At 45.0% G+C, this 26,072-nt stretch overlaps 1 protein-coding gene across 7 annotated transcripts in view; it reads right to left on the reverse strand.

Annotated features, from left to right (window-relative positions):
• The window catches only part of TENM2 (teneurin transmembrane protein 2), an 892,554-nt gene that overhangs the window by 273,827 nt on the left and 592,655 nt on the right, over positions 1–26,072 (reverse strand). For all 7 annotated transcript variants that reach the window (XM_032465127.1, XM_032465128.1, XM_032465131.1 and 4 more), the window contains one exon: positions 5,933–6,167. In XM_032465127.1, coding sequence (XP_032321018.1) covers positions 5,933–6,167 — 235 coding nt within the window. The remainder of the gene's footprint in view (positions 1–5,932; positions 6,168–26,072) is intronic.

Consider the following 26,072-nt stretch of genomic DNA (forward strand, 5'->3'; position numbering starts at 1 on the left):
CAGTAGGTTTCTGAGGTGTCATTTATCAAGCCCAATGTGCTCCATTCTCTAGCAGAGCACTTCCTGGGTGTTTATCACAACTCCCCGAGTGGCCCCACTCAAACGATGGCCACGTGGTCAGGCACCAGACCCGTGGCTGTGTGCCTTTCTCCGACCAGTCTGGCAAAGCTCTGCTTGGAAAATAACTGTTCTGCACAACACGGAGCTAAAAAAGTAGCAATGCTTCTTACTTCTGCAGTGTCAGTTTCCACTCCCGTTTTATGATACGCAAGGTATGACACCTCTGTAACCCAGCTCACGGGTACCACACGCTGCCACCACCACGGAGCCCTGAGACTCCCGAGTTACCATCCCAGGTGGCCGACAGTCCCGCAGAGCTGCAGACAAGGGTCCCTACGTCCTGCCTGGCTTGTGATTTTTATAACCATAAATTGGCTGGAATGCATCCTACAGATCATTGCTTGCCTCACGCTACTGATGTACTGCATTAATGGCACCATTTCCATTTAAGCGGACCATAAGCATCGTGTAGTTTCGTTTTGTTCTTCTAGTCTCAAAGGCACTGTCATGTGGTGGCTGAGAGCGTGGCATGTGCAGTCAGGGAGACCCAGGCTTCAATCCCAGCTCTGCCACTTACGTTATTTGGAGATGTGCAGGTTAGTGCGATCTTCCCGACCTCGGTTTCTGGGTACGTAACACAAGGATAGCGGCGTATGCTTACGAAGGGTAAAGAGGTTTGATAAAATCTTGTAAAACTAAACCTCGAGAAAAAAGTATTTGATAAAGTTGTTATTCACAGAGCTATACAATTGGGTAGAGTAACTGTTAAACTGAACAAAATTTCTGGAGAGTTTTTTTTTTTTTTTTTTTAAAGAGCAACTCAATTATTGAGGGCTTTGGATTCACTAAACACGCTATTATTTGCGCATGGACGGTCGTCTGTGTTATGTCTGTTATTTTAGAACTGAAATAAGTCAGGCCGATCACGGCTGCTCTTAATATTCTTGTTGCCTCCTAGATTTAACATGTGGAAAACGGAATTTGTTTTCTAAACGACATCAAGCTCCGCTCAGCCTCTTAAGTCGAAATGTTGGTTATTTTGCTCACACCTGCCTAACCCACAGTCTTGGCATTCTAGCCAGCGTGAATTCCCACTGACCCTACCTTCAAAATACATCTCACATCTCTGAATGTTCACATCCTTGCCAGACTGGTCGGAGAAAGGCAGATAGCTCTGGATACTGTCACTATGGGGACTCTAAAGGAAACCACTCCATTTTTCCATCTTAACTGTGACAGTGTTCTCCAAACCGGACCTTTAGTCCTGCCCTTCCTTCCACCCAACCCCTGCCTGTCCACCATATGGCAGCTACAAATAATTACAGCCAAAACGAAACCTTTCTGTCATTATTTGACTCTCCTGTTTAAAATGCTCCAGTGACTTTTCACTGTTCTGGGGGTCGAATCCAAAAATCTTTACAGCAGCCCCAAAACCTTGCACGGTCCTGCTCTTGCCGGCCTTTCTAACTTGATTTCTTTTCCTGGCATCTTAGCGTTTCTTCTCCCAGGGGTCCTGGTTTTTGCCACCTAGAACATTCTTTAAGTCTAATTAACACCTACTCATCCTTAGGGCTCCGCGTAAATGCCAATTTCTCAGGAGTCTGGCTTCTCCATACTGCACATCTGTCATCGTAGGGGCATATGCCTAATCTCCTGTTCACATTCTGTCTGCATCCAGCCTGGAATCTCCGGAAGGGCCAGGACTTGGCTTTCCTATTTCATTGCTGAGTCCTGTGCCTGGCCCATGGCCATTGGTCTCACAGATGTTTCTTGAATGAATAACGGATGACATACAAAAAAACCCCCAACTTCCTAACTCATTTGCAGCTCGAGGACCTTGACGGCTAAAATGACGGCTTCTGGTGTTTTAGGGCGAAAGCAAACTCAGAGGGAAGTTTTGTCCTGCTTAGGGGTTCTCTTAGTGACCTGTTACTGAGATAGATTCTGAGAAAGCAGCTTGCTTCAGTGAAACCCGTAAAGGAAGGAAAGTCAGGGTCTGTTACTGAGCTACGTTCTACTGTTTTAGACAAGAGATGCTGGCGTCAGAAACTCCCAAAGAAGCAGCTGGCCAGGAAGATTGTGGGCCTTGTTGCTCTCGGGAGAGGAAGGAGGAGATAGGTGAAATCAACCAAGGAGGACACATGGACTTTGTTCTAAGACCTTCTGAGAGCAGGCGAAGACAAAGACAGTGGGCAGAGGGGCTTCGTTCCACGTATGTTAGAAAAGACAGTACAGACTGCTTGCAATTAGTTCCTCTGCCTTATGTTTGGTTTTTTCATGGGTTATATTATGGTTTACCCATGAATTGATTGCTTTGGGGAGTACAAATTGACATGCATTGTTATTCAGATGATTAACATTAATACAGAAATTTCCCTCTTTTTTTGGGTTTGTTTTTTTTTTTGTCTTGTGTTCAATTTCAAATTTGTACACTCCTATTTTCTGGCTGTGCCTCCTTAATCAGCACCTTGAATTCTACTTGCCATAAAACGAAAATGGAAAAAGCACAGTTCAGAGAAGATCTAACATGCCTCATTAAGACTGATAGGAACATCAAAAAGCAATGTAAAGGGGCAAGGGCTTGTTCCTTACTAGTCTAAAGGAACACACTGAGTTTGGCTGGGAGTTTCTGGGGGTGGCTGAATGCCTGCTCACCACCTCCCAGAGTTAGGAAATTCTTCCATCACACCCAGAAGTCTGTATTAATGAGAGCAGAGGCGGTGAGGCTGTTTGTAAATTTCTACTGCCTTTTTGAAATTGATGACAACCTCCAGAATGTCTCGTGCTCAGTGGCTCTCTCTCCCGGATGTGGTTAATCAATTCTTATTTGGTATGAAAGACAGGAATGGGACTCCTAGTATACTATCATGCGCCTAAAGAAAGAGCTCCCATACTGACATTTCCTCTGGTGGGCAAGAAAATGACAGCCTTAAACTCACAATATTTCAGCATTTGAGTGAGTGAAACAGTTCAGTTCTACAATTTCTAAGACTATAATGAAAAGGCACTGAAGAATGGGAACAAACAATTATAATCTTTGATCCCCCCCACCACTTATCTACTATGTAAACTCTTATTCATCCTTCCAAACCCAGCTCAAATAGCCCATCAGCTAGGAAATTTTCCTGACCATCCTGGGAAAGTTAATAACCTCCTCAACTGTACAGCCACTGTAATTTACACACTTGCATTATTGTAAACACTGTACTATCTTTTTGTTTACGTACCTCTCTTTTTAGACCGTGTGAACTTTAGGGGCAGGATACATGTTTTAATTTCAGCCTCCCCAGTACCTCACATAGCGCTTGGTATTTTCAAGGGGTTCAGTGAGTATTTGCTAATAAGAGAGCAAATAAATAATATTTAAGAGAGAAACATAAAGTTCAACAATTCTGTTGATTACCGCTGAAGTTTTCATATATGAGACCAGATGCCCATCCAAACTATATGTATTCAATCCCATGAATGGCGTTTCAAATATCTGTGTTTGGCTTTTAGTAACAGCCCCATCTCAAGGGTCTTACACAGTCTCTAATTCTTGGCCCTTGAATGTACTGATCAAAGAAATCCAGATGCTGTTCTTGCTTGTTTTTACCTTCTGATAAGCTTAGGTTTGGGGCCATCTTATTTACTCCCCAAGCTTGCCTCCCCTAAAACCACCACTGAGAACTTGAATCCTAGAAGAAATGCCAAATAGCCTAGTGATCTGCAGAAGGACTCTACAGGTCAAAAGTATGTTCAGAGAGAACTGTCAGGAGGACAAGGAGGTGATGTGCTTGGCTTCGCTGGTTCTCTCCTCCAGATCCTTTCAATGGAACACTTTACTGCCAATTGATGGCATCAGAAACTAGGAGCTGGGAGATACGCTTATGCAGTGTATGTGTTTTCAGCACGGAAGGGAGGCTCTTTGTAAGGAGCAGACACTCTGATGGATCTTTCCCTGAAAATGTAACAATTAGGGCAGTAAGTATAGGTTTGTGGCTGTTCGTCCATCAGACATCTCACCACCTTATTGTGTGTGCAGGGACCACCAGAGTTCCATCCAGTGTGGCTCATCACTTACCCTCTCGCTGAAGCCCTAGACCACTGGCAAATTACTCTGCCCCCTAAGTCTAGATTCTGAATCTTTAAAATGGTGATAACGTTTTCTCCCGACCTCACTGGATTGCTTTCAGGCTTGAATGGGACAGCGCATCTAAACCACTAATGTCGGCCATATACAAAGTGCACAATAAAAACTCGTTGTTCATGGTGATGGTGGGTCTCTCTTCCTTTTCCTCCTTCTTTTGCTACAGTATCTACTTATATTTCTCGTTCCTTTTCTCCTCCTCCTCTTCCTTCATCCAACTCACTCTACATAGGCTTTCTATCTAGGAGCTATTTTTCTAACAATAGTCAGCCAATGTCAAAATAGGCTGACTGGTGCCCAATGAAGTCTATGGCTGATCATAAACACAAGGAAGAAAAAGAGTCTCATCCAGCCTTAAACACCACCGTTAACTGTGAAAATAACCTGAATTAAGCCTGGTGGACCAGTCAGCTTTCAGCTTGGAAATCTACCAACAGAGTTGCTCATTAGCGGGGTTACTGCATCACTGCAGTGTTTAAATATATCTAGTATGTATGATATATACATATAGTTTCTATTGGCTTTACCTGTTTTAAGCCTTGGAGATTAAGATGGCAGGTATGGTTACAAATAACCTGTAGTTGTTAGAAAATAAAAACTTATTAAACTTTGGAGCGCCTACAGTGACAGTGGCAAACAACTTATTCATGTTCAAGATCTTCGTGAGAAAATAAAAAATCGTATAGATAAGAAACAAGCCACCAAATGCTATAGCTTGCATAATTGTTTCCAGCTGCGTGCAGAAAATTCACTGGCCATTTCCTGGAAAGACTATAGATTATTTTTCTGTCTTTCCTGACACCTCAGTTATTAAAAGTTTAAAAACTACGTGAGCACTTTTTGAACTTTTGATTTCAAGACAAATTAGCCCCTTTCTTTGTTTATTTTTTTCTTGGCTCTTCCAGGCAAGGAAACAGCAAGAGCCAAAGCACCTGAACCACGACAGCATCTGGGGACAGAACAGCAAAGCCCTTCGAATATCTGGTCAACCCAGTCGCAGCCTTCACCATCAGTTACACTGCAGCCCAACAGGCTGCGACCAGTGCCCCTTCCCTCAGGTCATTAATGCGGACATGGTTTTGGAAGAGCGGACGGAAAGGTGAGAAAAGGACAGAACCAAGGGCGAAACAAAACAAAGGCAGACCCAGGGAACACTCCGAAACTCCTCCCTCCCCACCCAAGTGCTGCCTCCTTTCCTCGTGGTTGTTTTTATACATTACTGTTTGCCCCTCAGGCTTCACGCTGTTAGTGTGTACAGGAGGGGTTACAGTGAGACGGCGTGTTGGAGGAAATATAAATTAAAATTATACTTCTGTCAGTCTGGAATCAGGGATTGCTTCTCAAGGTCTCCCCAAACGCTCCATTTCAAATGAATCTTCATTTATTACCTCGAGAAAGGCCAAATGCATAATTCATCAGCAGCTCTCAGTCAATATACCCTTATAAGCATGTTTTCCCATGAGCCTTTGAGTAAAAAATACGTTATGCTAATTCTATTAGTTGGGTACACAAGAGCTGTCGAACAAAGTAAACAAGCATTAAAAGGAGACACATGTGAACAGGGAATTACCCATCAGCCTACCGTCCGGGGTCAAATTACCAAGGGAGCAACACGGGGCTGGTAAACTTGTTCCATAATGTAGGCTGGACGTTCCTCTCCCCGGGAGAGCTCCGAGCCACCCGAGGGGCTCCGGCTTGGGCGATGCAGTGGGGAGCCCGGGGTGACCGGCGACGGGGACTTACCGGGTCTCCAAGGGCACGTTGCTGTTCAGCACCCAGCTGTCCTGAAGCTGAACCGACTCCGGGGTGGTGGCCAGGTCGTTGGGCGCGGGAGCCGGGGCGTGGATCTGACTCCGCCGGTTGGTCAGCGAGTTCCTGTTGAGGGAGTTGGCGGACGAGTGGTGATGGGACAGCGTGTGGTTGTGAGGAGGGGGCAGGGGGGGCCTCAGAGTCGACTGGCTGTGGTGGTTGGGAGGGCCTGCGAAGAGAGGAAGGAGAGGCAGTCAATAGCGGATGCGGAACTCGGCCCCGGACACTTGAAAACCCGCAGAGTAGAGCCTAGAACCACAGCCTCCCTCACTGTTGGCAATTGCTGAACGTCACCAACAAGAGAGTCAGGTGAGACCGCCTCAGGCATCCCAGGGCTAGTTACAAATAAGTAATACGCTTTGATTTGCCTTTATCCCTAGGCTTCAAATGAAGAATGAGAAACCGTATGTGGAATCTAAAAAAAAAAAAAAAAAAGGACACTCTGAACTCATCTACAAAACAGAAACAGACTCAGACTTAGTAAACAATCTTATGGTTACCAGGGAAAGCAGTTGGAAGGGGACAAATTTGGCAGTTTGAGATTTACAAATGTTGGCCACTATATATAAAAATAGATTAAACTATGAGAACTATGTTCAATGTCTTGTAATAACCTTTAATGGGAAAAATATGAAAATGAATGTGTGTGTATGCATGACTAGGACATTGTGCCGTACACCAGAGATTGACACGTTGTAACTGACAGTACTTCAATTAAAAAAAAAAAAAAGAATGAGAAACTAGGTTAGCAAAACCAGGCTGGCCAGGGCTGACCAGTGGGATTCTCTGAAATGTATTAACTCCAGCAATGAGAGTAACATGACATTCAAGGCCGATCACTGTTGTAACAAGTCCTCAGCCCATTTCCTGGTAGACCAGCACACAGCGTACAGTCTTTAAAGACATGTCCTCTTTCTAAAGGTGGTAAGAATAGGGCAGACTCTGAATCAGGGAGTAGCAAATGTGAGTACATGCCAGGCAGGAGACTGAAGTGGGCCAGTTGTGGACTGGGGTGAACTGGAGAGGGTGGGGAGACCCGCTACTCGTATCCAGGCTCATGTGGCCGTGCAGGGATGAGGGCTCAAGGCAGCCCACCTTCTAGTTTTTCTAGGAAAGCGAAAGATCTTCACTTTTTGATAGAATTTCCTGCTTTTTTTTTAATGTAGGCAATTAAAAAATGTGTTTTTGTGTATGATATATATAGAGAGATCTGCACATGTAAATATGTATACTTTTCTAAATGAGACAACAAAACACACCTGTGAGCCCTCTCAGATCAGTAGGTTGATACCATCTGTCCTCTGAGAGGCGAACCCTGAAGACTCCGTCTCTGGAGAATGTCAGGGTTGATGTTTTCAAACCGTGACCCTTACTCCAAGTGGCATCCTGTTTTCTAATCTTGAAATCGTCCGTCCTTGCAGGAAAAACGGACAAAGGAGAACTACATCTCTGTGCATGTTTCCCGGTAAATATGAGCACGGATGACAATTCCACACACGGTTTTCCTAGCAACCCGTTCTCCACCTCCAAGATGAAATAGTTTAAGCATAATGAAAACGAAAAGTCGTTCACTCTGCAACGTAAGCCTATAATTTGGTCTTAATGGCTGCTGAAACATGACTTTTAATTTGTGTCCTTTGAGAAAGTTTTTTTTTTTTTTTCTTCCCCTGAAGCCTCCAGTCGGGGTTGGCAGCTCACCAGGTGACCGCTGAGCCTTGTCATTTTGGCCCCTGCCAACTTTTAAAATCCTCAGCCCCTGCTGTCCTGGCTTGAAGAAGTTGGCTCAAGTCATTTAAACAAGCAATTTGACACAAATTTCAACGACTTGTCTCCTTATGTGGCCGAGCTACATCTCCAAAAGGTATAATCTACGTTCCGCGGCTGTGGGGAAGACTGCAGAAACATTCCGACAAGAAAGACAACATGTCAAGAAGATAGCAGGTTAGGAGAACATCACAGCCGTCGGAAACAGGACAGAAAAATACGGAGGAAAGTGGGTTCCTCGAAGTTGGCATCTCTGGGCTGAAATGACTTAGGGGATTTTTTCTTTTTCTTTTCTTTTCTTTTCTTTCTTTTTTTTCTTTTTCTTTTTCTTTTTTTTTTTTGTGTGTGTGTGTACAGAGAAAGACGACTAAAACTAAAACCCAGTGGGAAACGCCTCGGGACAGGCATATAGATTTTTAAATCGCGTCCTCCAAATGAACCTGTAATTCGTATTTTCCATTCTGCACTCGGTGACATTTTAAATACATCGTTGAGGGAGTCTCATTGCTGGAGCAGGCTATTATATTTTCCGGCATTGTTGTCTGCCTTGTAATGTATTATTATATAGTTATTTAGCATTTGTGTGCCTCGTATTAGTGGAAGGAGGTGCGGAAAGGGGGTGAAATGATGCAATAATGATCCTTCAGAGATACTATCCAAGCCCCTCACACAAGGTTAATGAATTCTCATGCCTTCCTTTCTCGCCCCCTCCACTCCCATCCAAGCGGTGTCATTATTCTCCATTAGTCAGGTAATTATGAGACTTGCCTGGGGAAGGCAAGATGAATCAGTGTACAAGGGAGGGCCCACCCGCCCCAGCCCCAGGCCCGAACTCTCCATCTCCCTCGGCCCCCTGCCCCCACCGCCCTCTGCCCTCTCCCAGCTCTCCAGACCACACACCCTCCCCAAAGTACAAAGAGGCCATGGAAGGGATTTAATGCACCAAATGAGCCAACCGGGGTCCTCCTGCTTCCTCGTCTGTTCGCCCTGAGCTGAGGTTTCTCTGCCTCCTGCAGCCTGGGTGGTCCTTCTCTGCCCACTGGTGTTCGTGTGGGTGTCCTTCTGCTGACACATCCAGGGGAGGTTCCCGGGGGGGGGGGGAACCGGTACTTCATTCTCCACTCACCCTGCCCTCCTAGAAAGCAACGTGCTTTTTCACTGCGCAACAATCAAACGACTGAGGGCGACAGCAAGGAAAGCCACCCCCGTCCTCGGTGTTGAACGATGCTCTCCTAAGACTGTTGCTCATTTCCTCTCTGGCACTGATGGTAATTTGCTCATGTATCTGCCTGTCCCAAACGCAAACGTTTCAGCTAGGTAGAGGAGCTAGAAGGAAGAGACAATGACGACTCGGAGAGGTAACGCTGCCCCTGGGGTGAACTCAGCGATGTGGGAGCATCCAGGAAAGGCATGGGGTTAGGAGATAACAAAGAACTGGGTTCTTCCTGAAACACGGATTTTTTTTTTTTTTGTAATTATATAACCGAGAATTTAGAATGACATCCTCCAAGTGTCAAAAGCTCAAATTTTGACAACAAACAAACAGAAAGATCTGGGTTCGAGGGTCAGGGCTGCACCTTTTGGGTTGTGTGAACCTGGGCCTGAGACCTCATGTCTTTCATAGTCAGCGTACGCATCTGCTAAATGATGCAAGTAGCCGTAAGTACCTGTCGGGCAGCTGTGAAGGTTAGAGTGGCAGGATGAATGTAAAATGCTAAACACGCTACCCGATGGCAGGCAAGTTCCCCCAAACCACGTGCACGGCACATTGCTTCGGAATGAAAGGATGGATGAAGACGGACATGCAGCTCTCTAGGAGCCCCAACTTGAGGAGAGGGCGTAAACCCAGAGCTCATCTCTCTAGTGCAGGAGTGACAAACCAGCAACCCCCAAGCTGAGTATTACCCAAAATTCAAAGTCAAGATTTTGAACGATGTTCCAAGACTTCTGACTTCCCTTGAAAACAAAACCGAACTGAGGGTACAGAGTCTGCATCCAACAACTGGATAGAGCTGAATGCCGTTGGGTGATTCTTGTTTGTTTATTTTGCCGTCAACCCGAACAATCCCTGTTACCTTAATCTGGCTGGCCGCGTGCATTTCTGTTACCGGCTGGTAGGCATTTACATTTGTGACTGCCGGCTTCACCCGGGTTCCTTAGCATTCTGTGTGGGGAACGTGTCTTTCATACAACACCACCTCTGCTACAGCTAATGATCTCGAGCACTTTTTGTGCTGATTACTTTTTTGTTACAGTCATCCAAAGTGCGTGCTGGATGTGATGGTGTTCTATTTCAAAAATGCAGGCAGTGGCCAGCAACACGCCTTACTGCTTTCCAAGAAGCTCAATTACATGAAAAAGCCATTCTCCAAGGCAGCTGTTGTCTTCAGTCTACGGTGAACCAAAAATGAATCAGTCAGCTTGATGGGGGAACCTTCACATCCGCACGGAGTGCCACGCACTTACTGGGCTTAATTCACGTGCACGTTATTAACGGCTCTCTTGTTACATAAATATGAAGTCACCTAGTAAAGTAATTGAGCCACAAATAACTATGTCACCTAAATGCTTACATGGTATCAACCTAATAAATACGCTATTAGCAGGCAACTGGCAACTGTCATTAAAATTGCGCTGCTAACCTATCATATCGCATCTGATGGATCTTGAGTCGAGAACCCAGAATTCGTTCTTAGGTGCCGTGTGGCTTTCAGTCCTAGGAAGGAGGGGCTGCCTACTGGTTCTTTGTTAAAACCTATGGAGGGACAGATAGGACTCCGAGCAAAGGTCAGTTAATGGATGGAGAAGATGATTCTTGTGTACTTAAAATTTAACTGCTTGACTGAGTGCTTCACCTGTCCTGTTGGCTTACTTGGACTTGTCGGCACGAGTGGTCTATGCTTCTGAGTATTTTAGATTTGCTATGGGACAGTTGCCAGCAATTCTGAGCCCGACAGGAATGCCATTGACATATTCTGTCCTTCCTAAATGCCTCCTGATGGACAGTGGAGTCTTAAGAAAAAGAATGCAGGGCTTCTTTGTCGGGTACCAAGATCGAGTCCAACAAAGTTGTGTGGGGACTACAAACTCTAGGAGTATCGGCTCTTGTGCTGACTAGACTGGTGGTTTTCTGAGAGCATGTGGGAACCAGCAACGCCCACATTTTAAATCACGCATAAAGGAAGAATTTTCTTGGGCACTAAGGAAGTCAGTTCATAATAACTGGCTATTGTTGTTGGACTCTTCCTAAACAAACAGCTGGGGGAGGCATTTAGGCTGGGTCTACCCTTGCCAAGCAGGGTGTTGATGAGAGCAGAGGGGCAGGAATAAACTCAGAGAGCCTGGTCTTGTCTTAGAGTCCACACCAATTATTCTGGGTAATTAAGAATGATGATAAAATGTGTGAAAGACAAAACAGAGGTAGAGGCCTGCCTAACGGCCAATAATTCACTCGTTCTTGGAGACAGCATGCCAGTTGTTGGGCTTTAAGAAGTTCAACCCTTCAGACCCCAAGATAATGAATTAACCACAAACTCTCTACCTTCTGAACCCCGTCTTTGGAGCAAGTTACATCTTGACGGCAATCTGAAGATGCCAGAAGTGGGGATGATGGGACACAGATCCTGGAGTCTATGGGGGATGAAAACTGGCCCCAGGAAGCCCTGTTCAAATTGAACCTTGAACGGGAGCCAGAGGGAGTCGGAGGTAAGGATTTTCAAGAATAACAGCCTCTGGTTAGAACGAAGGTGAGCGGAGGCTAATGCAGATGGTCAGGCTGGTGGTTGGCCTGGAACGTAACATATTTTTTTCTGAGTCTGTTTCTTCATCTATAAAATGGGTACAGTAATTTTATTTCTTTCATATGATTTGTTGGAGGGGGGAATCAAATGAGACTGTCTATGAGGAACCTAGCACAATTCTTGGCACAGAGTAAGCTATTAATACCTATGATCATATATTATTTTGTGTTAGAATTAATAATACGAATAACAGTATTAAGAGTAGCAGTAACCGTGGCTCCGGTGGATGTGCTGTGTACCTCCTGGGGCACTCCAGCTTTCCCAGCCTGCTGAGGTGGCATCTTACAGAGGGAGGTATCAAATTAACATATGGACCCCGAATCACCAACCTCAGACCCACTCCACCTTCAAATTCTGTCTGCAGAAGGGCAGAGTGACTGAGTGACATGGCACAGGCACTAACACAGGCCGTCTCAGGAGCATCTCTCTAAGAGCCTGCAGACGTGGAACTTGGGATTCAGAACGGTCCCATTTCCATAAACAAAACAATTAATGTCAATGGCAACAAAACAATAACATTGACAACAGACGATATGAACTGAGCTCTGCCCGTGCGTCTGTTCCTGTGCTCAGTGCTGTACCTAAATTATTTCTATGTACTCTCACTCCTGTGGGATGTGTTCTCCAACCATCCCCATTTTACGGATCCTGCAAGTGAGGCTCAGAGAGGTCAAGTAACGTGCCAAAGGCCACACAGCTCAATAAGTGGCAGAGCTGGTATTTGATCCCAGGGTCTCTTCCCCGCTCTGCAAAGGAGCATGAGGCCCCTGAGTGCACTCACACAGGGAGGGGACCAGGATCCCTGCCCCGGTGTATGCACGTCCTGGCAAATACAGAGGGAAACTGGCTTGATGCATTTCTTTGCACGTTTGCTTACATCGCAGAACCGAATAAAGTGGAGGGAATGGCCCACCTCCGAGCTCCATGCCTTACGGTGCCGCCTCAATCAGGAGAAATAGGCCAGAACAGCCGAACCGCGGTGCCGTCTCTTTTCTGGGTCTGCCCCAAAGGCCCCACCTCCACAAACTTGCTCCTCTGTGCCGCATCCCCAGCTCCCACAACCAAAAGGAGGAGGGATGAGCAGCAATTAGGCCTGATGGAGGCAGAAACAAGGGCACGCCGGTCCCAGCTCGCGCATCCTGCCGGCTCAGACTGCACGTACTTTGCCAACAGCGCCGGGGTGAGGGGATGGAGGTGGGTCCAGACCCGGCCACCTCCCACATCTGGAGAGAGGTTGACTTATTTGTTTCTCAGTGTTGGACACTTCAGATGTTCAACTTGCACCCTCCTTCCCTGTCCTTAAAATCTACTGAATGATTTGTCCCTGAAAGAATGGACTTTTTAAATTTATTACTGACCTGCGTGTGGCATTGCTGGCCAGGCAGGATGGTTGACTGATCTGCAATATTTCTTGAATCTGGCTGTTACTGGAGCAAGCCGCAGCTGCGCCTTTCTCCACATTTCGGAACAGGGGAGAAAAAAGAAGGAAGGATGAAGGAGACAGCCAGGCTGTGCCCTTCTTCTCATCTCCAGGCAGGCACGCCGAGGTGGCTCTGGCCAGTGCCTGTGTTCTGGAGAAGGGACCTGTCCTTCCTGGAAAGGCCCCATTCAGCCTGACCAGAGCATCAGAGAAGGGAAGGACGGTGTTTACCTGTAAGGAATGATTTGTAGTGCTCTTACTTACACAGAATGGATGATCTCAGAGGAAAAAAAAACCTCCCGAGCACCTTCACAATGACACGGGGCAACGTCGCACGGCAGAATTGCCGGACTGCAGTCTTAAAGAGCGACCATTTGCAGGCTTAGAAACCAGTTTTATCGTCCCTACCTACACTCATGAATGCCAGGGTTTAGAAAGACGCCTTAGCTCATCTAAGAACGACCGCTCCCATTTAATAAGCACCAGCTATGTGATAAGCGCTCTGTATATTTCACCTCATTTAAAACTTAAAATAACCTTCAGTGTAGATACGGCTCTCCATGTTAAACACGAAGAAGCTGGGGGGCAGGGATGTTAAGTGATGTAAGTTTCCCTCTGCATATTTTGTATTTAGCTGTATTACATCTGGGCGCCTTTCCAGTGCACGCGGGGCACAGCTCTTTCATAACCCTCGGCGCATGGTTTTATATTATTTTTGGACTCTCCTGTGTTCCCCACTAGATTGGGAGCTCTTCCCGCGCAAGGAGCCTGTCTCTTTTGCTTTCGTATGCCCAGCACAAGGCTATGGTGCCCGGCACAGAGGCAGCACAGAATGAATGAATGAACACATATACAGGAACGAGTGAACAAATGAACAGCTCATGTCCCTCGAGGGTTACGTTTGCAGAGCCTCGGCAGAGAGGGGTCAGAGTAGATTTCTGCCTCTGTTCTTTGAGCATCCCAGCTGAACGCTCTTTTGAGTATTCTGGTTCCTTCCGTGAATTCGTATTGCCCTCAGAGAGTCCTTCCAAAGGAGAGAGCCAGACGCAGGGGAAAGGTGACTTCAGTCCCCTCTGTTTTCACCTGGTTGTTTTCTCCTGGCTCTGCCTGATCTCTTACTCTTTTTATTGTGATTAATAAAATAACTTTACCAAGACAGAACAAAATTCAGCTCTTTAGATTGTACATTTTAGTATTTTTAAAGTACATTGAGCGAGATGTGCAACCATCATTACTACCTACTTTTAGAAGATTTCTGTCACCTCCCCCCCCACCCCCCAAGAAAACCCCACACCCATTGGCAGTTACCCTCCAGTCCCCCTAGGAATCGGCTTTCTGTTTCTATGAATTTGCCTATTCTGGACATTTCATGTAAATGGTGATTCCCTCTGTTTTTTTTTTTTTTTTTTTTTTTTTTTAATACGAGGTCTGTCTGTTGCAGAGCCCTGCTGGAACCAAATCAAAGTTAGATCTCAGATGGGGCACACTTCAAACCACTTAAGAGTATCTCTCCCTGGCAGCCCGAAGCTAGTCCTCCACAGGAGGTTTTTGGCTGGGACCCCGCTGTTGTTGGTATTTTTCAGGTGGAGATTGTTAGGTGATGGGCATTTGAGAGCCAATTGTATACTTGAGGGTCCGAGGGGGATCCTGGAATTTTTTCCAGTGCTTCAGGCAGGGCTGTAATCACAGCAGAGAGCCATTTCTGCTCAGCTAAAATGCAGCGATGTACAGGCAGCGACTCCTGGGGAAAGGACGAAAGGCGGAGGGAACTCTTGAATCGGGTGCCAAACCAGCAGCTGCCCTTGAATTACGAGCTTAACAGCACTTGTCAGTTTGGGACCATCCCGCCCAAACAGGGCAAGTTCTCACCTACGATGGGTCAGAGAGGGATCTGAATCACAGGCGCCCCATCATTTTACCAGACCCCTGTGCTCATTCCTTGCTTTCTTAAATCATCAGGAAAGTATCACTTGAGATCAATGTCAAGTCCATTAGCTACTTTTCAAGTGACAAAGACCAAAAAAAAAAAAAAAAACCACTTGAAATATTTGAGAGAAACCCTTCTAAAGAGAAGATTTTATTGCAAAGTTACATCTGAGCAGTGCCTATCTGGGCATTTCAATAAATCTACATTACCCTAGGTATTTTGTGGCATCCTCTGGGAGAGGAAAGCCTATCAGTGGAAAGTAATGATTTTGGGTTTTTCAATTGCCCTAAGGATCCTAACAATGCTATTAAGACCCATGCTCTCCCTGTCGAGAAGTTTAGGAGTGAAATTATTAATACGCCCAGACGTTATGTTGATTGTCGCGCTGTAGCAGAAAATACTCTCTCTGTTATTTGAGCTGCATTATCACTTTCCCAAGCAGAGAATTGCATCAAAAATTTAAACTCCTCTCATTCCAGCTCACCGCATAGCTTTTCAAGGTCTTATTGTAAAATTGGCTGGGCATAATTTGGATATCTCCCTACCCATGAAAGATAATATGTTTTTCAAAGACCAGACTATTTTTTTTTTTTGAAAAATAAAAATCACAGTGGAATTTTCTTCCATCAAGATGTCATTCTTTAGCTCTTTAACTAGGTTTTCCTTGGGGTGTATTTTATTCCTTTTTTTTTCCTTTGAGATGGTCACAATTCTTTCCCCTGAACACAGGGAGAGAGGATCCAAACAAAGATAAAATATGATTCTGATTTCGGATCAAGCCTCTAACAGAATGATGGGGACAAGCTCTGATCTACGCCATTCATTAATACTAAGAGCGACTGAAGCACACCAGTTAAATGGCAAGGACAGGATAAAGGTTCCTAGAGCATTTTCACTTCAAAGCTCAGCAGAATTATTTACTATCTGGGTGACCTTTTCCCCAAATCTCTCATGGTACGCACCTCATAGGGCAAGGGAACAAAAGTTTCTCCATACTATATAAACAGAAGTCTGCTGAATGTCAGACCTTGAACTGCATCTGGTTTCATGTCAAGTGACAGCTGATGCAATGGGACGTACAGGGCATACTGCTGGAGACATTTTCAGGAGATTCTTTCTGCCTTCAAAACACACACACACACACACACACACACACACACACACACACACACACACACACACACACACGAGCAAAGTAACTGTCCCAGTGAAACAAACATCTGGGGGCTTCCTGAAGGGTTAAATGGTTTGTGTGCTAGCAGAGAGAGTGCCCTTTGGATTTTCTTTATGATTGTTTAGTGTTTTCTCTCAAAATTGTCTTGCAGTTGCTTTGCATCTCCTAACGAAAAGTGGACCAGACAGTGCTCATGGTCCTTCTCATCACGCAGCACGGATGATGAGCAGGAACACCCAGGGCTGAGCAGGGAAAGATGAGAAAGTCCACCCCTCCTCCACCACCCAAGAGTTCTAGGATGCAAACAACTTTCAGGAAACATTGGGACCAACGGGAGGCCAGTGTGCCCTGCAGATCTGTTTTGTGGGAGAGGAGGTGTCAATGAGAGTAGAATCACCATCTCCCACTGTGCCCTCCTTGGAAAACAGGGTTTCTCTGTAGCCACGGCTCATCACGCCATTTCCAGGACTTTTACTCTTCTCGACACTGATTTCTCCAGTTTTGCCTGGGCGACTTCTGGAGTTCGACAGCCAGCCACTCAACCTGTCTGTGCCTCTGCTTCCGCATCCATAAGAGGTGGTTAATAACCATTCCTACTTGGTAAAGAGGGTTAAATGAGATAGTATGTTTAAAGTTAAAGTGCTTAGAGAATGTGTCACGATGAGGAAGTACTTAGGAAAGGTATTTGATTTTGCCTAAACACTCTCATTCTGTCTTGAGGTGGTGAAGAGAGGAGTGAAACAGATCCTGTGATTCAAAGATTATTTCAGTGACTTGGGAAACTTCCTGTTGCCAGATGTTTTTGGGGCCAATAGCACCATTAAGATTTGGGGATCCTTGAGATAAGCCACACAGAGAAAGACAAATATCATATGATACCATGGAACTAAGAAATGGTACAGACGAACTTATCCACAAAACAGAAAGAGACTCACAGACATAGAAAACAAACTTATGGTTACCGGCGGCGGCGTGGGGGGGGAGTGGGGGAGGGAGCGATAAATTAGGAGTTTGGGATTAGCAGATACAAACTACGATATATAAAATAAACAAATTTCCACTGCACAGCACAGGGAACTATACTCAGTATCTTGCAGTCACCTATAATGAAAAAGAACATGAAAAGGAATGTATGTATATACATGGATGACTGAAACACGACGCTGTACACCAGAAACTGACACAACATTGTAAACTGGTTACACTTCAATTTAAAAAATGGAGAAGAAAAAAAAGAAAAAAAAAACAAGTTCCTACTGTATAGCACAGGGAACTATATTCAATATCTTATAATAACCTATAATAGGAAAGAATCTGAAAAAGAATATATGTGTATATATATCTCACTGAATCACTTTGCTGTACCTGAAACTAAGACAACCTTGTCAATCAACTACACGTCAATTAAAAAAAAAAATTTAAAAGACTGAGATCCTTTTTCCTACTTGAGAGTTATAGCAGCTCTAGGTCTTAAAACATGTTGAAATAATCAGTGCTCTCAATTTTCACCTTTTGCAACTTAAATACATTGAAATAAACCCATCTAGTGATGGGCACTTGGAAGGGCCTTAGAGTAGCTTTTTACTTTTTATTAATTCCTTTATTCCCTATGAAAATCAGCATTAGGAAAGCCTAGCTTTTCTTGAACTCTGGTGTTCCTGTGTAGTACCAGCCCCCATTTTGCATGAAAAGCCTGCAGTAAAATCCAGACTTTGAAGTTCCTTTTGCCCAGACTCATGCAGAGGCCCAACAGGTTGCACCCTCACCGCTATTCACCAGGGAACCCACGGAGGTCCCCCGTTACTCACCCCCATTAGATGGTGTAAGTCGTGAATTAGCAATTTGTTTCTCAGGCCTTCTTGGGTCACTGAAGCTTTCCAGTATTTCTCATCTCAAATGGGATCATTCTTAATCCCCTAATGTAGAGAGTGAGCCATTGCTCTCATGAAATAATCAGATTGGGTGGAGAAAATGATTTCCATTCCTAACGCTGGTTATCTGACACCAACAGTGTGGCCAGGGAAGGCTTCTCAATAAGATGCTATCTGATCAGAGACCTGAAGGAAACTGGGAGAGAGCCAATCCAGGGTCTGGGGGAACAAACGTAGCAGGCAGAGAAAAAGCAAGAACAAAGACATTTTAAATCTGGGATGTGTGCAGGGATTGGCCAGATTATCCACCTCTTCCATTCAGCTTCAAGCCTGGTTCTCAAACAGAGCACTGAAGTCAATAAGAAAGGCTCAAATCCTCCCTGGCTTCTGCCTGATCTGGGTCCGGCAGGCTTCTGCCTCAGGCCCCATGCGCTTGCCACGCCCTTGGCCTGTATCCTTGGGGATATGGATGGTTGAGTGGGTCAGTGTGTGTAGGTTTCAGTTAAGTTCCCCTTTTAAGACATGTCTTCCTAAGACGACCTCAGCAGTCATACCCTCCTTACATTGCTGCCTTTTCCTCTAAGACACTTATCATCTCATTTTAAAAAACTGTCTTTTTGCACAAGAAGGGAAGCTCCTTGAAGTCAAGCATGCTGCTTTATTCTCTGCTGAATCCCTGGCTCCTGGAACACCTAGTAGATACAGCAAAGGGTTGCTGAATGAATGAATGAATGAATGACACTTTGATTGCTTTTAAAATTTGAGGGTTTTGGGGGGGAGGGGTAATTAGGTTTATTTTTAAATTTTATTTTATTTAATGGGGATCCTGGGGATTGAACCCAGGACCTCGTGCATGCTAAGCATGTGCTCCACCACTGAGCTATACCCTCCCTCCCTGAATGACACTTTGAGAAGTAAGGGAAGAACAAAGGCGTCAAAAGAAGAGTCCAAATTCTAACAGACACGAGAGTCTTTCAAAGGTGCTGTTGCTTGGTATTGTTTGAGACAAGCCTCAAGAGCTTGGTGGACCAAAGTTTAAGAAAAAATTACGGTAGGCTTCCTGACCAAAACACAGCTCTGGCTCACGCAAACTGTAGCAATTTTTTCTCTCCTGCAGCAACCCAAACGTGACAACAAATGCCTTACACGCAGAAATCCCCACGGAACTAATGATGGCAGAGACCTCTGACACACCCCAAGTGGGAATAGACACACTTCACTTCCAAACTCCGACTAACAGGATCTCTTGTGGCTCTCCGGGCCACTGGAAAACGTTCACTTCCCGGCACGAATCTATTGTATTAAAGGATCTCTGCTCCAGGCCACTGACTCACCTGAGCGGGGTAAATCCTGATTCATCTCTGGAGTCAGTGAGACAAAAAGTAAATGAATGTGGCCAAGAACAGGGACGGCGCTGCAGAGGATTTGCAAATTTGCAGATACTAACGACTATATATAAAATAGATAAACAACAGGTTTATCCTGTGTAGCACAGGGAACTATATTCAATACCTTGTAGCAACTTATGGTTAAAGAGAATATGAAAATGAATATATGTTCCTATAAGACTGAAGTATTGTGCTGCACACCTGAAATTGATGCAACATTGTAAAACTAACTATACTTCAATTAAAAAAGAAGAAAAAAATTAAATTATAGTTTGTATTACTGTGTATAATCAAGAGAGAGAAATGGAATTCCTCCTCCTTCAGGAAGCCTTTCCGGATTGCATCAGATGAAATCCAGTGGCTTCCTAAATGTACAGTGACGAGCGTAAGATACCTTCTGGTTGCTCTGTTCTAGGACTAACCTTGGAGCTAAAACTGGTACATTTTATACTGAACAACTCCACTTGGCCATATGTAGCTCATTCATCCAGTCTTTGCAAATCTCACTCACTTACACACGGCATATAATCAGGAACAGTTTTCATTCTATGGGATTCTCTTTGGACTGAGCCTAGCAAAGTCGTATGCTAGTTGCCACTTGATAAAGCCTGTCATGTTCTCTGAGAGAAATCTAAAGAAGCGACAGTTCTCTCCTCAAGACTCCTTTTGCCTTCTCTCCAATGAAATTCCTTACACTGGACAAATGACCTGTGAGCTAAGCCGCGAACCATTTTCAATCACTTGTTTCTATGTTCAGTCCTTTACTCGCGTATTCATTTTCTCACGTGCCCATTCACTCGGCAATTAATCACTGAGCATCAACCCCGGGTCTGATAGGTTTCTGAGGTCACAGAATCTCTGACCTCTAGGAAAGGAAACAAAATCAGTCATAACCTACGATGACCTTTCGGTTGAACCACAAAAATCCCACCTTAACCCTTTTTTCCCCTTGTGCTTGTTAGCTATCAAAATGCTTCATTTTTTATGTATGTTTCAATTCACATTTCAGTTCATGCATAAACATTTTCTAAGAGCCACTATGCCATATTACTGTGAGAAAGTTTCATATGTGCCTATTATTAAACTAAACATGAATCCTTTCCCTCTCTCCCCATTCTGGTCTTACCTCCTAAGGCTAACTCACTATTCTGTTGGGGTCTACCTATGTGCATGTCTCAACATACAAGGTTTTTTTTTTTTTTGCTAGCATACCATTTTAAGGATGCTCCGTGACACACAGAGAAATTAACAAGAATGTTAATTATTACCTGTGGAGAGAAACTATAACATTTTGATTCATTTGTGTTTTCAACGGAATGTGGTATTTATCAACTGTCTTTTATGTTTAACTCTAGAGAACAGAGCATGGCGAATTGGAGCGCTCAATTATGCACGTGGAATACAAGAATTATATTGCTTTCTTAGCAAGGTTCAGACTTGGAATTCCTGCCCTGAATTCTGCATCACACCAGCAGGACACATATGCCTCCGGGGTATTCTCCGCTCACATAAAGTGGAGTGAGACATCTGGATTCATGACGTGAAAATGGAAGCGGAGGATACGAAGAGGTTTCGCCACTGGGGTTTACTCCGATTGTCCTGTCCGCATCTGTCTGTGCATCTGCAAATGCCCTGAGCTCATGGCCCTCATTCCATGAACGGCACAGACACACATCATTTATAGGTTTTCCTAATTAAAACACATGTAATCTGAACTAAAGAAGAAACCATAAATAGAATTGAGGAAAGCAGGCAAGCACACTTTATGCTTTTTTAAAAAAAAAAGTTAATTTTAACATTAAAAAGACAAAAAAATTTAAGGACTATTTCATTAGGAAACAAAAAAAAATGACCTATGAAATTAACTAGAAGCAGCCCATGACAAAAGAGAGCACGATGCTAGAACATTCTTTTGACAGACGTGAAAGCTAATCAAAATATCATGATGGGAAGAACTCTCCTACATTGCTGGTGGGGATGCAAAATGGTACGGTCACCCTCGAAAACAGTTTGCCAGTTTCCCACGATGCTACACTTAACAACACAAACCAATAATCCCAACCCCAGGTATTTACCCTAGAGAAACGAAAATGCACGTTCACCCAGAAACCCACCTGGGAAAGTACTGTAGTACTTTATGCGTCATCGCCAAACTGGGAACAACTCATGTCCTACAACAGGTGAATGTATACAAAGTGTGGTACAAGCGAACAGCATGCAGCAATGAAAGGAAATCAACCAATGATACAACAACGGGGATGCATCGCAAAGGCACCACGCGGAATGAAAGAAGTCAGCTTCAGAAGGGCACACACTGCGTGATGCCGTTCCTGGGACATTCTCAAAAAAACAAAACCTTAGTGACTGCAAACACATCAGTGACTGCCAGGGGTTGGGGACCGAGGGACAGTGTGACTACAAATGGATGGCAAAGAGGGTTTTGGAGGTGATAGAGCTGTTCTGCGTCACGACCGCGGTGGTGGATGTGCAAACCTACACGCGTGTTAAAATTCATACAGCTGTACACAACGAAGGTAATTTGACTGTATGTTCATTTAAAAATACAATAAAACAAAAATTCAACACCTTGATGGATGCTAAGAGCAGGATGGAATTATTTGGTATTGAGAGGGGAAGAGACTTGCATCATATCAGGAGCTGTTTCAGGTAAAGAGGTTGAGGCTCTTCTCCGAAAAACAAGGGAGCAAATAAACCCCTAGGCTCGAACATCTGTTTTCTACCTATATAATATCGCATCCTTAAAAATCAAAAAAGCACACTGGCAGTAAACCCGAAAACCGGAACCAACGTCTGTGTAGGCGTCCTATCAGCATGTTGCTGATAGTTTCTGTATTTGAATTTATTGGAATCTTGTCTGCTGAGGTGGGTGCATCTCTTGCAAACTGTTTAGGAGAAGCTACTGTGGAAAAGGAGGAAAAGATGGCTTTGCTCTGCGACACTGTCTGTTTCTCTACTGACACTCAGCACAATCCATAACCTTGCAGAAACATTAACAGGACTGCGTTATCCATCACAATAAGATTATTAGCTGATGGGAAACAAATTACAGAGCTTCACGATCTGCTATACTTCCTGACTGCATACAAGGCAATTTTTCATCAATGGAAATTGCTACCCAGGAAGAGAAGCTCCTGTTTGTCTTATGAAATTTCCCACAGTAGAAGGGGTCGATGCTGGGAGCAAAAAACAAAACAAAACAAAACAGGCTAATAGAATAAAAGAAAAAAAAGTTGTAAAAGTATTTAGAAAGAACCCCCCTCGGGGGCTCACAGTTCAACCACATGTCAGGGGGAGATACGGCACATAAGCTGGGAGAGATGGAGAAAATCACACCTGTTTTGTTTAACGTGATGGCACGGCTCTGCATGATGCCATGGATTTATCAGAAAAACACCATCAGGAATGGAGGGGATGCTAGCAGTGGATACAGGTTTGGCACTGGATGTGACCATCTTCACTGACTTGGCTTGTTCTGGTCCCTGTGCCGTGAATGCCAGCAACTGGCAAATGCTTTCTCATCTCGTACATCTCATATCCGCCTGATACACCTTCCTGACCGCTCTCCCCCCCTGCACGTGGGAGAGACTCTTCTCTCTGAGCTCCGGGTACCACATCCAGATGCTACTTTCCCACGTGCCGCTCCTTCCTGTCCTTGTCCCCTTGCACGAGGGACAGGTTCTGGGTCTGTTTCCTGATGGGGTGGAGGGGAAGCACAGAAACTCCTTGTTGGTTAATGGATGGATGAAAAGGGCTATCAGGGTTGCCGATAGCAACGGCTTAACCTGGGGAAACAGGTGTGGTGTAATTAGCATAGTGTCTGTGCGGCTCCAGCACCTGTGACCCACATCAGTCCTGTCCGTCAGACCCAGGTGCTTCCTAACTGATGGGGATGGGAACTAGCAGAGAGGAGAGGGAAGTCCAGGAAAATGACACTGCCTGCGCTCACAGCAGGGACTGCGTCTGGCGAGGGCTGGTCCCGGGAAGGGGATGAGGGCAGAGTGTGAGAAGCAAGAATTCTAACCAGGGGACCATAGACATTGACAAATAACAGGACGCCCCGTTGTGCTAACTGCTCTTCTTTAACTTCTCGGTTTCTGGCTCAGTTGGTAGAGCAGTTCACGCCTTATTTTCTCTTCCCTTCCTGGGCACACTTTTCCCGGGCTCTGCCCTGGTCCCTCAGGTGTTCTGACCTTTCCCTTTTTTGCACACTCAGGAGGACATAGCGAAACATTGTTTTGATATTTCCTGCCCCTTTTCTTTGCTTCCAGACTCAGGAGAAGTCAAAAAAAAAAAAAAAATCACTCTGCCTACCTGGGCGGTTCAAGGGCAGCGCTGCCTGTGCAACCGTCCGGCTGGCCGTGTGGTCAGCGAGGGGTCCTCTGTCGCAATGGCTCAGGACACAAACACCAGGCCCCGGAAAGCCGTTGCTGCCTGGGCTGGAGCCGAGGTGCCGGTGTGTGGAGCCCGTCCGAATGCGGAGAGCCTTGCGAGAGGGCAGGAAGCTGCAGCGATGCGCCAGCAGCCCCGGGTCAGAAGGCGGGAGCGATCCGTCTCCCCCCCCCTGGGGCTTACGCTGCCAGTCTGGTTAATACCCAAAGGCTCTCGACGTTTCTCATTGCTCCAGCCAAACTCCCTCGTCCCAATTTCCTCCTCCGAAGCAGCCCTTTCTCTGTGTTACATCAGTGGCTAGACATGTCCTCAGGGCTTGTTTTTCCAGAAGGAAGCGTCCCTTTTCCAGGTCCTTGCTTTTAGAGGTCACGACCAGTGTGGCATGTCTGCACCCCTACTGGGTTACATTCTGGGAATACACTGAGGGGTGGGTTGAAGACAAACCAGTTTGTAAGAAAATTGCAGGAGAGGAAATCTGAATCTTTTTTCCTTTTAGGAGAGGGTCTGGTTTTTGGCGTTCAGTGAAATGCTATTGTTCCGGTCCACCTCCACCCTCCCTCTCTGCCCTTGGTGAGGGACAAACAAGTAACGTGACAGGATGCTGGAAATCCACATCCCGTGGGAGTTTAGAGTAGGATCTCATGTAGAATGACGTGGGTGGGTTCTTCTAGAAAACAGCTTTTCTCAACCTAACCAAAGATGGTAGTCCAGGGGTTGATAGCGTTCTGGGGGCATTAAGTTCAGTTTAGCCTGATTTCCAGAATTCGTCTGATAATTCTAGATCAAGTAGCACCTTCTGTAAGAAGCAATGTCAGTTGTCTTCACCGTATTTATACTTTTACGTAGTCTCCTTGAGTACTGTGTCACACTCATTTTCACATTTAACCATAGACAATACTGATGAAAATAATCATAGTACTGACAGCTAACTTCTGTGAGCACTCACTTTATGCCAGTGTCCGCATTAAGAACTTCATTTGCTTAACACAAAACAGTAAGGATAAGATATTTACCGAACACAGAAAAATGAGATTATCTAAATAAGACCACCTTACTTAGTCCTCATGGCGACCCTAAGGGAATGTGCCCATTATACAGATCAGGAGACTGAGGCTTGGGGAGGTTAAAGTCACTTGCCTCAGGCTGCATGGCTGGAAAGGAAGAACCAGCCCAGACCACCTGATTCTCCAGCCCTTTGCTCTTCATGCTAGGTGGTCCTGGGTCACGAATGTTTCTCTCAGCACACATTCATATCCATAAATGAGGATGGCCAATGAGTGAACTTTCCAGATAACCGAAACTAACTGTTTGCAAGTGCTTGGATATTTTTATTTTAATGGTTTGGTTTAGATATAATAATTTAAAGTTAGAAGCTAAATTTGGCTGCATTTTTAGAGAGAGCATAATGAGCATAATTCAACATTTAATTGATGACTGAAAATGTGTTAAGAGCACACATAATTGTACCAGGCAGTCACATAGCTCTGTATAGCCTTTTGATTTATTCTGTCACCTTCCTGGAGGTCAGGCTGTCAGGTGTCAATCTCTGGGTTGCTTCTGGTGGGCACATGACACCCCTCCTGGTTTTTAAGTTCTTTTTTTTTTTTTTTTAAATTATTAAGTTTGTTGAAAACTGCATGCTTAGGCAGAACAAACAAGACCCCTTCACGAAGGCCTCGTGAAGCACAGAACCAAGGCTTTCTTAAAGCTATTTTGAGAACTTAAGAGGGCATTTAAAAAACTTGTTTCTCAACTTGGGGTTCTATTCCAGAAAGCCAAGGTTGCCAACGACCTGTGGAGAACACTCACGGTGTTCTGAATGGCTCCTTAACTGGTTTCTGTACAGGATCTTTTTTTTTCCCTCCCAGCTGGACTATAAAACTGAAAGATGGCGATCACTATATATTTGGAAAACAAACACTAGCCAGAGCTCAGGCCAGGGCTGCGGAGATAAGCACCTCCCCTCTGAGAATTTCGAGTGGAGTTCTTTTCAATATGATGTGGAGGCTGCTCTGGGGGAAGAAGCAAGGGATGCCTGGCTTGGTCTTGGGGTTGGCAAGCTGTGGCCTACGGGCCATTTCCACACCCTGAGCTACGAATATTTTGTACATTTTTGAAGGGTAAGAAAGAAACAAAGAAAGGGAGGGGGGAGGGAGGAAGGAAGGAAAGAAGGAAAGAAGGAAAGAAGGAAGGAAGGAAGGGAGGAAGGAAGGAAGGAAGGAAGGAAGGAAGGAAGGAAGAAAGAAAGAAAGAAAGAAAGAGTAAGAAAGAAAAATGTACAATGGAGACCATATGTGGCTCTCAAAGTGAAGCCTGGAAT

The sequence above is a fragment of the Camelus ferus genome, chromosome 22 (assembly GCF_009834535.1).
Source record: "Camelus ferus isolate YT-003-E chromosome 22, BCGSAC_Cfer_1.0, whole genome shotgun sequence".
NCBI classification, from domain to species: domain Eukaryota; kingdom Metazoa; phylum Chordata; class Mammalia; order Artiodactyla; family Camelidae; genus Camelus; species Camelus ferus.